This window comes from Nicotiana sylvestris, chromosome 7 (assembly GCF_000393655.2).
Source record: "Nicotiana sylvestris chromosome 7, ASM39365v2, whole genome shotgun sequence".
NCBI classification, from domain to species: Eukaryota; Viridiplantae; Streptophyta; class Magnoliopsida; order Solanales; family Solanaceae; genus Nicotiana; species Nicotiana sylvestris.
The window spans coordinates 102,644,542-102,656,263 of NC_091063.1; the positions used below are offsets into that span (position 1 = coordinate 102,644,542).

The 11,722-nt window shown below is 36.4% G+C and overlaps 1 protein-coding gene across 1 annotated transcript; it reads right to left on the reverse strand.

Moving 5' to 3' along the window:
- Positions 1-9,950: 9,950 nt before the first annotated feature.
- On the reverse strand, positions 9,951-10,775 carry LOC104226528 (uncharacterized). The gene has a single exon (XM_009778537.1). The coding sequence runs from the start codon at positions 10,773-10,775 to the stop codon at positions 9,951-9,953; it is 825 nt and encodes a 274-aa protein (XP_009776839.1).
- Positions 10,776-11,722: the final 947 nt, after the last annotated feature.

Here is an 11,722-nt window from a genome sequence, read left to right on the forward strand (position 1 = left end):
TCGATTATTCAGATGGCTCCTTAAGAGTCCTGATCTAGGAGGTTGTGTCGTTCTCTAGTTGATTGGTTTAAGCCGGAGGAGGTTAGGTTTTTGGGTACTGATTTGGTTCGGATGTCTTGGAGAAAGTCAAGTTAATTTAGGAACGGATTCGTACATCACAATCTAGATAGAAGAGTTACGCTAATCGTAAGATTCGTGATGTAGCATATATGGTGGGAGAGAAGGTATTGTTCAGAGTTTTTCCTGGTGTGATGAGGTTTGGAAAGAATGGCTAGTTGAGCCCTTGGTATATTGGCTCTTTTGAGGTGCTTGAGAGGATTGGTGAGGTGGCCTACAAGCTTGCATTACCACCTAGTCTATTGGGTGTTCACCAGTGTTTCATGTTTCTATGTTGCGGAAGTATTATACTGATCCGTCTCATGTTCTAGACTTCAGCGTAGTTCAGTTAGATGGGGATTTGACTTATGATGTGGAGCCAGTGGTCATTTAGGATCGACAGGTTCGAAAGTTAAGATCAAAGAATGTAGCTTCAATGAAAGCTCCATGCAGAGCCTAGCCAGTCGAGGAGGCTATTTGGAAGATCGAGCAGGAGATGTGGAGCACATATCCACACCTATTTGAGACTCCATGTATGATTCTAGACCCGTTCGTGGATAAATATTTGTTTAAAATAGGTAAAATGTAACGACCCTACCAGTTAGTTTCTGGATTGTAGCATGTTCCCCCATTTATCACTTCTTCTATGTTCATTTGTGGTTATGTGACTTTCTTGGGTGGTTGGTTTGGCTTTGGGGATGATGCGGAGTAAATTGGGACACTTAGTCCCAAGATGGAAGCTTAAGTTGAAAGAGTTGACCAGAGTTTGACTTTTGTGTAGACGACTTCAGAATGGATTTTTTATGGTTGTGATAGCTTCGTATGGTGATATTGGACTTAGGCATATATTCGTATATTGATTTGGAGGTCTGTAGGTTGGTTTGGGGCATTTTGGCGAAAGTTAGAAAATTGAAGGTTTGGAAGGTTGAGACGTTTGACCGAGAGTTGCCTTTGTTAATAACCGGGCTCGGATTTTGGTTCCGAGAGATGGAGTAGGTCTGTTTGTTTGTTGTGTCATTTATGACTTGTGTGCAAAATTTGAGGTCAATCGGAGTTGGTTTGGTATGACTCAACATTAGTTTTAAAAGATGAAAGTTCATTAGTTCATTAGGCTTGAATTGAGGTGCAATTCGTGATTTCAATATTGTTTGATGTGATTTCAGGCTTCCACTAAGTTCGTATCATGTTTTAGGACTTGTTGGTATGTTTGGATGGAATCTCGGGTGCCACGGGTGTGATTCGGATTGAAATCATATTGGGATTTGGACTTAGAGTTAATGCTGAAGTTTCAGTTCTGGTACAATCACACCTACGGGGGATATTCTGCAGGTGCGACACATATAATAGGCCCTGGTATTGTAGGTGCATGTTTGGATTGATGCTGATGGGCCATATGTGCGAGGAATATGTCGTATCTGTGAGCCCACAGATGCGTTTGGCTTTCCATTGAAGTGAAGTTGGGTTGGGCAAGGTCTCGGTCGCAGGTACGGACGGGGAACCGCATTTGCGGAAGCGCAGGTGCAATGTTCGTTCACAAAAGTGGATTCGCAGTTGCGGGGCATGGTCCATAGATGTGAAAGGTCAGGGGTCGTTGATGTATCGAAGATGCGGAATTTGGCTGAACATGCAGAACCACATATACGGTTAAGTGAGCCGCATGTGCGGATTGTCTGTCAGTGATATATTTCGAAGGGTTTCAAGGTTTCTCTCATTTTGGACTTGTCGAGCTCAGCTAGGGGCTATTTTTGATATGTTTTTCACCATAATTAAAGAGGTAAGTGAAGATTCATCTCTTTTATTAATAAATATTACTTACCATTGATTTTTACACCTAGATTATGCATGTTTGAGGTAAAATTTGGGGATTGTTTGACGATGTATTGGAGAGTAAGATTTGGAGATTTGACGGTCGATTTGTAGTTGAAATTGGATGATTTTTGTATGGTTGGAATCATTATTGAATGGGTGTTTATATTTTGTGAATTTTATCGGGTTCCGAGGTGAGGCTCAGGGTTAACTCTTTGGGATGACTTTTAGATTTTGGTTAAATATCTTAGCTTTATTGCATGGAATCGATTATAGCTTGTATTGATTATATTAAGTTATTTGTGATAAGATTCGAGTCATTCGGATGTCGATTCGTGAGGCAAGAGCTCTTTGGAGTTGTGAGTTGCGCTCTTTGAGTTAAGTAATACTTCTAAACTTGGAATTAAGGGTATATACCACTTGAAATCGTGTTATATGAGTTGTGTTGGGGTGACGCACATGTTAGGTTACAGGCGTGTGGGGATATTTGGCAAAAGTACAAATTCCTAAACAAAAGGCTAAAGATCTGAAAGAAAGTTGATTATATTTTCATAGGATATGCAACCAATAGTATAACATATTGTTTCCTAGCTCATAAATCAGAAAATCCCAATATTTATATTGATACGGTAATAAAATTAGATAAGGGTTATATAAAAAAATACGAGTCGTCTAGTGAAAAATCTAATCAACCTCCGAAAGAAGCAAAGGAAAGTACGCTTGATGAGGAAAATTCAGGACATAGTAAACGTCAGAGAACAACTACTTTATTTGGACCAAGTTTTCTATTATTCTTGTTGGTAAATGAGCCTCAAATATTTAAAGAAGCAATGTCTTCCTCGGAAACACAATATTAGAAAAAGGTAGTCAATAGTAAAATATAATCCATATTAAATAATCATTCTTGGGAATTGGTTGATCTTCCATCTGGTAACAAACTTTTAGGTTCCAAATAGATTTTCAAGAGGAAAATGAAAGATGATGGAACTATTGATAAATATGAGGCAAGACCTGTTGTCAAAGGTTTTAGACACGAGAAGGTCTTGATTATTTTGACACATACTCGATAATAATAAGGATTACATCCATTCAAATGTTAATAGAATTGGGCGCTGTCACACCTCCTTTTTTACTACACCCCGTAAAGGGTATAAATATAAGAGAGTTTTTCCAATTAAAGGACAATCGAAATGGAATTTTTTTATTTAAAGATTCAGAGTCGCCACTTGGGATAACTTATGGTGTCCCAAGTCACCGGTTGAAAATTCCAAACCGAGGATAAGATTAACTCTGTACTACAATCCGCGAACCAGAAATCCGTGTAAGGAATTCTGTTAACTCGGGAGAAGGTGTTAGGAATTCCCGAGTTCCGTGGTTCTAGCACGGTTGCTTTGATCATACTTGGCTTATTAAAATTGTTTAATTACTCGTTTTAGAACCTATGTGCTTTTACCTCCTTTAATTAAGAAAACGTCTTGAAACAAGTCACGCGTACGTGTACCCCCATGTTCACAATTAATGACACTTTATTATTATTAAGAAAAATAAGTCGAAGTTACGAACGCATACTTTTTAAAAAAAAAATCGTAATTATGTTACGCAAACGTATACACAATCACGATAGTGTATTAAATGTGCCTAAAGCAAACTACGAACATTTGTCATTTTATATCTATATTGTTAAATTAACACGAGGGCCATGCATGATTAAATGGTAGATGGCACACCTCGGATTATATGAGCTAAATTATATAGCCTATGAAAACCTATTTTATTATTAAGAAGGCTTGTTCGAAGTTGCACGAACGCATACCCCAAATTGGTTTATAGAATTGTAATCATATCACGCGAACGTGTACACAATCACAATTGTATTTTAAACGGCCCTAAAGGCTTTTCTATGAATATTCATCATTAGTGTCCAATTAGTATTTGTGAGGGCCGTAGGTGATTTGGTTAAAATGTCACACCTCAATTTATTGGTATATGACAATACTTAATTAAAACGGTCCATGATGTTAGGGCCTACGCTTGATCAAAGTTCAAATTACTCCTACTAGTCGTAAACCCAAATGGGATAAAACAAGCATTGCAATCACATGAAATTGTTTGGCCGGCAACAAGCCCAATGTCACCTGAAGAGTTTTGAAAGGAGGAAAACAGAACAGGCTGGACGCGATACCCAGACCCACCATTAAACAAGAATGGCCATACAATACTCAAGGACAAACCCCTTTTGTTATATCAATTACCAAAAAAACGATGAATTAAAACCTACTGGATGTGATAGGGCCCAAAGTTGGGCCTAGGGAGTCACAAGGGCGGGAATAGGGATGAAGGCCTTTTTCCTAGCGAACTGACCCATATTGGCCCAAGCCAGGCCCAATTCCCTTAAGAAATTCTAGAAAAAGCATAGACAAGAACTAACATGCATCACCAGATTACAAGTTCAAATTTTGCACTTGTTTACAAACAATTGTGAGATGAACAACTTACTCTAAGAATGATAAAGCTATGTAGCTTCAACAGTCAACTAACATTGCTCAAATTAAACGACCAAGCTATAGAGTTTCAAGCTACCACTATTAACATGATATCTAAATTACTAACCTTAAATATGAAAGAGAAGTATAGAACTCGACTACTGATCCAACTAAGACCGTTGTTCATCGAAATTAAATCCCCCCCATAACAGTCCAAATACACAAATACTTGAGGAAGAATTTAATAAAGCCAGAACCAAAGTGACAAATTAGAGTCCAAATACAATCCGAAAATGCATTGTCCATAGCATGACTGAATATAAGAAAGTTCAAATAGTAAAACTAATTCAATAAGGAACACATTAATAGTCTTTGAAGAATGCAGACTAATATTAAGCCTAGTTTCACATTCATCCACAAGTCCAAATTGATCACATAGCTTCAATATACACTTCACATGTTAGTGAGATCCAAGAAGTACATGATTTCAGCAAAAGTAACAAAAAAACAAGCCCAAGGTTAGGAAGAAACATCAGCAGTAGATCAGCAACACAAACACAACAACATTTCTCCCTTTAAACCATTTTTAAAACCCCAAATAGTTCAGAAATCCTTTGAAATTCTTCAACTACTACTAACAATGAAATTAAAGACCAATCCCCAGTAATTTTCGACCCCAAAATGATGCAGAAATTTCTGTACTTTTTCAGAGTATACAGGCTCTTTCAGAAGTTTAGTGTAGAGAAAAATGAGGCTGAAAAATCTCCTATGAAACAGTAGTTTTTTTCTTTTTTGCAGTCTTTTTGTATTTTTTGGATTTCAGCCCTCAGAATATCTCTACCTTCAAAGGCAAGCAAAGTTGCCTTTATAGGCAAGGGAACTAGGGCAACTAAAGGAGGATGAGATTTGCACCTAGACCCTTTTTATATTTTTGTTTTTGCTCAAAAGCCCTTAGTTTAAAATATCAGATTTTATATAAGTCCCCACCCCACTTTCCTAGAAGTTTCTGAATTCTGTTACTCAAGATTCCCTTCCCCAATTGCCAAAATTACCCTTTTAAAACCCCCATTTATTACCCTGGAGAACAACCTTGGTCAGACGGGTATGGGTTATGAATCCCAAATGGGATCAATGGACATGGCCTAAAATTCGAACCAAGCATGATTCCCTAAGAATGAGGTTTGTATTGACCTCGGAGCCCAAATAGCAAAGGTGACCCAAACAAAGTCAGAAAAATTAACAAACCAAACAACCTGACGAATTAATGATTACAAACAAACGAGGAACTAATTAAGCTATGGAATTAAACTAAATGACCAAATTAATAGTTCTAACATGATAGCAAATCAAAAATTAAAAGAGAAGAACAAAGCAGAAGTGTCACATAAATGATTTTGAAAAAGAAAACAAGCAGAAAAGAATGGGGCTCACCGGCCAGACTTGAAATCCAAACTGGAGCACTGGTTTGACCCAAGATAATGGCAAACGTTTGTTCTTATTGAAAAACAAACGAGTGTCACTATTTTGTGTTAAAACCAAACCAAACGACCCGAAATTCCTAAACGATTTGCATGCATGACCACATCTTGAGGCTCCTAGGGCTCGATTTTTGATTTGAAATTCGAGGGACTACAGGGATGTTCGAGGGAATCTAAGTGGGGATTTTGAGTGAAGGAAAGACGGGGGTTCAGGGGTGTGATTTTGGGGTCGAACAGAGGCGCCGCCGCCACCGAAGAGCACAGGGGTGGCGCTAGAGTTTCTCTTTTAAACCAAGATTCGAGACGTCCTGGGTTTGTTTGATGGAAGGTACTTGTAGATTTGGGCTGAGGGAGTTTAGGAGGATATTTGGTGTTAATTTGAGGTCGGTTTGTGGTGGCTCCGCCGGTTGAGGCGGTGGAAAAATAGGGCGGCGGATTAGGGTTTGGAGCTTCTGAGCCAGATTCGAGGAATTCAGGTGTGATTCGGGGGAAAAGGGTGTGGATTTGGAATGAGGAGAAGGAGGGGCAGCTAGGGTGTAAATTTGGTGGCCATCGGAGACCTACCGCCGCCGTAGGGCGATTTCCGGCGGCGGTGCACGGTGAGGTTACGTTGGGGTCTTTGAGTGTTGGAGACGACGGGAGGGGGGGGGGGGGGGTCTGAGTGGTTCAAACATTTTTATACAAGGGAAAGGGCTAGTTCTGGTCCGTTGGATCTAGGCACGATCAACGGCTCAGATCAAAACTCAACGAAACGACACCGTTTGGATATGGGGGGAAGGAAACCGGACCGGGTTGGACACGGGTTTGGGCTGGGTAACGGGTATTTTGGACGGGTTTCACATTGGAAGATTTGGGCCTGGGAGTTTAGTTTGAAAACTGGCCCAACCCTTTTCATCTTTTATTCAAAACAAAATTAATTCAAAACTCTTTTTCCTTTTTCCCTTTTTTCGAAATTTAAATAAAATCAAAATTAATTCCTAGAACTAAAAAAAACTATCTAAACCTAAAATAATAATTAACACAATTAATTAAAAATAAATTAACAAAAGAAAGCTACTCAAAATCAAAGCTGCAATTAAAAGTGCAAATTAAACTAATTTTGTGATTTTTTCCATTTTATGCAACAATTAATTTTCTAATTAATCCTAAAATGTAAAATTAACACTAAATGCAAATGCAACGTATTTTTGTATTTTTCACTAGTTAAAACGCACAAACAAAATGCAAACAATTAACAGCAAATGCCACAAAAATTTACAAAATTGCAAACAATGAAAGAAATCATTTTGTTTTGAATTTATTGAAATAATTCATATAGGGAAAAAAATCACGTGCTCACAGGCGCCATGTACGATCTTGAAATCTATCAAATGGCTGCTAAACAACCTTCTTAAATGGGAATTTAGAGAAAGAAATTTACATGGAACAGCCTGAAAGGTTTTTACATGTCGGAAAAGAAAGAAGATATGTCAACTTGTTAAATTACTCTACTAACTAAAATAAGCAGTCAAACAATGGCATGTATAACTAGACCAAACAATATTGGAAAATGGGCATAAAATTAATGAGTGTGATAAATATATTTACATTAAGAATCCTTCAAATTACATAGTCATTATTTGTTTATATGTTGATGGTATGCCAATAATAAGTAAAGACATTACCGACATAAATGCTACTAACTGTATGCTTGCTAGCAAGTTTGATATGAAAAACTTAGGAGTTGCAGATTTAATTCCAAGAATTAAAATTCATAGGATTCCTCAAGGTCTAGCATTGTCTCTATCCCATTACGTTAAAATGCTACTTGAAAAATTTAACTATTTAGATTTCAAAGTTGCAAAGACTCTGATTGATATAAACGTTGCTCTTACAAAGAAACTAGGTCAGACCAAATCTCAATTGGACTACGCTCGAGTGTTGAGAAGTTAGATGTACATTATAAATTGTATATGATCTGATATAGTTTGTACAGTAAATAAACTGAAGCGTTACACAAGTAATCCTGACGAAACTCACTGGTCGTCAACGACACAAGTTTTCAGGAATTTAAAATACACCCAAAATTATTCTTTGCACTATAATACGTATTCTCCGGTGATTGAAGGATATTGTGATGCAAATTGGATACTGGATAGAAGAAACTAAATCTACTAGTGGATACATTTATACTATTAGTGGAGGAGAAGTATTTTAGAAATAGTCCAAACAGACATGCATCACTTGCTCTACAATGGAGTCTGAGTTTATAAGTTTAGACAAAGCTGAAGAACAAGTTAAATGACTCCGGAATTTCTTCGAAGATATTCTATTTTGGTTCAAACCAGTGGCTCATATATCTATACGTTGTGATAGTCAAGCAGTAGGAGGAAGGGCTAGAAGCATTATGTATAACAGAAAATCTCGTCACAAACGGCGAAGACATACCGTTAGACAATTACTCTCTACTATGTAAAGTCAAGAGATAATGTGTCAGGTCTACTTATAAAAGTCAACTAGAGATGTGGTTGATAAATCATCAAAAGTAATGAGACTATGGCCGAGGATAAGTCATCATGGCGGTAACTCTACCTAGCTAATTTGAGATCCCAAGATCTAGGTTTAAAGAGATCAAATAAAGTTATGACTGATGGTTCAACATTGTCAAATAAATTTTTATTTTATTCTCATGATAAAGACAATGTTCACTATGAATAATAAAGCATTAAAGCTTTTTAATGGTTTCTACATTTGATAGGAGGATTATCAAATAGTGTATCTATGAGATTACACGTTTTGGAAATTACTTATTTAAGTATGAAGTGTAAGCCGCTTCAAGGAGAATTTTGTAAGGAAGTTCTCTACGTACTTATGAAAAGAGGTGGTGTTCATGGCTGAAACAAATAAAAAAATGAGAACAAAAGAGGGTTGAGAGTTGACTGTGTGACTTATGGTTATCTTGATATGACATAAGTTCACTTTGGAAAGTTCAAAGGGTATAATAAATCCTTAATTACTTGTGAATCACACAATTTTTCATACATTTTCCCATCATATAGTCATTTTCATTCATGTGAGAAATTGTTGAGTTTGAGTTAAGGTATGAATGAGAAATAAAGGGGATAAATTGGAGGAAAAACAAAAGGTTTGAAACTCATCAGAAAATGGAAAGAAAATCCCTGTGCCATATAGAGAAACACTTCTTCTACCTCTTTAAGAGTTGAGAAGAGACAAACCTCGCATTGTCGTCATCTTTGCTCGGTTTTGGCTTCGGCTTCGGCTTTGGATCTGATTGATTGATAAATTTTTTATACCAAATTTATTTTCCTTTTCTGTTATCTATTTTTCTTTTTCTAAAATTATTCGAGTGACATTTTAAAGTAAAAATAGCAGTTTAAATTTTATATCCCAACGGTAATTTTTAAATTGAATATTGCGAATTTCTCAAACAGTCCTTAAAAAAAATTGAACATTTTACCAAACATGCACTTATTTCCGAACAGGTACCTTTGCACAAGTTGAGACCCAAATTCGTTGGCTATAAATACAACGGATTTTCAGACACTAAAAATTAGCAAATCTGCATACATCCTCTCATCTCTTATGTGCATTTTTGCATAGTTTTAAAAACAAAAACTTAACTGTTTAGTTGAGTTCGCTAAAATTTTGTAATTCTCATTGCATGTATTACAATATAGTTGTTTCATTCTATTCTGAGAGGAATTAATCCAACAAACTTGGCAATAGTGAAGGGAGTGGATTCCTTAAGAAAACACAATTTTCTATCGGGCTCGAAACTTTTGTTTTTCTGTTTCTGTTTTGTCCATCTAACATTTTTTTCTAGTTTTTTGGATTGTGAACACTGATATCTAACACAAATGAATTTAACAAAAAAGAAAATAAGTTGATTCATCCACACATATCTTGTGCAATCTCCACCAATTCCCTTGCACTTGGCAAAGCCATTATGCAGCTTGAGTAGGGATTAATAACTTACCATATTCTATTTTTACCTCGATTTATACCTATGCTCTTGCTGGTAAATTTTTTTTAACTTTATTTATCTTACTGTGTTACATCAAAAAGAGAAAAGATGATAAAACTTGATTCAACCATTTATACATTCACTTTTAGAACCATCCCACGTTGGAATCGTGGAACCATTTTGGAAATTCAATTTAATCTTTTCACAATACACACGGATCTTGTTTCTCTTCTCATAAACCCGGGACTTAAATATGACTTGAACATCAATTTTCAAATCAAAGAGAATGTGCCCTCTTCCTTGATCTTTAGCCATTTCATTGAGCACCGAATCCCCGGTGAAGCTCCGTTTAGAATTTGGCAATGCAAAAGCGTCAAGCAACATGACGGTACTCTCTTTGGCTATTTCCAAATGATCAACCGATGAAGTCGTGTCAAGAACAACGTACTTGTATAACAACGTATTCTCTGCGTACAATACCACGATTGATGATCGATGATTTGTATTTTTCACGGATACTTTGGTTTCCAAATTTGCTTTCAGCAACGATCCGTTTGAAATCTCGAAGGAACGAACAACGAATGATTCCACCTTAATTGTTGGCCACTCTGATGAAAATACTGACCATGCAACCATGCTCATAAGAGATGCAAACAAGATTAAAAAAACCATTAGGCAGAGCATTACACGGGCAAAAGAGAATCCTTGGCTAACTTCAGGGGATACATAAGGCAGAGGTCTAGCTGGATAATTATTATTAGGTTGTTGATTATAATCATAATAATGAAGGGGTTGTGCTTCATTTGGATTAGCAGGATAACCAGGACAGGGTTGAGCATATCCTGCAGGATGAAATTGCTGATAATTATTATGATCTGTTTGGTAGAAATTTTCTGATCTTTGATAACCCAAAACTGGTTTTACTTCTTCCTTTTTATGATTTGCCATATTGATCCTCCCTCTACCCTACTATATCTTCTCTCATCTATGAAAGAAAGAGAAGAAATTAGGGATCAGAATTGAGGAAAGTGAGAAAACTTTATGTTAAGCCAAAAGACAAACGGATCTACCGGCTAAAATTGATGTGCAGTACGCATGGAATTAGTGAACCCGAAATTATATTTCTAGTTAAAATCATATTATAAGAAAGAAAAAAAAAAGTTGACAGTTTAGAATAGTCCTAGTATAGATGTTAGATATATAATCCAGCACGCGGCTACTTCGTATCAAAGTATACTTGGTTTATAATTGGTGAGGATTAAGATTTACACCAATTGACGCATTTTATTATTCAAGAAATAGAGATTATGATTAACAATTGTTAAGCATAAATTGTATATATTAAAGGTACTCATCGTCTTTAATTAGACACAATTATCAAATTAATACGCGTATTCTTATTTGAAATGATAAGAAGTGGAATTCGTGCATAACTAATGTAGGGTTCGTTAAATTTTCAGGGATTACAATAGAGTGATTGTTACACGGTAAATGATAATATACAAATTGTGGCTAGAAACATGTAGGTACTCTTACATGCTAATGATAATAGTGATTGTACGACAGAAATTTTACATTTTAATGAAGGCATTGGCCTTTCATTGAATACTATTATCCATGTATAAAATAAAACATAAATTCCAAAATAAGGGTGACGGTATCACTCATGGAGAGGCAATTAACAGTGAAAATCCACATTGCGTTGCGTATGTATATTAGTTTGTTGAGTATTGAAGTAGATAGAGTAGGACTAAGTGTTTAAAGAACCAGGTCCTCAACCTAGCTGCTTAATTGTTCTGAAGAATTAGCTCCTCGAGAGAAAAGATCACTCCTCATGTTGATACTTGTACTTCGGTACAAGAAAGTAACTTTATCTCAAAGTTACCCAGGTCCGA

Bases quoted from the DNA above. Each gene is read 5' to 3' on its own strand.
- LOC104226528 (XM_009778537.1), bottom strand. From the start codon at position 10,775: ATGGCAAATCATAAAAAGGAAGAAGTAAAACCAGTTTTGGGTTATCAA.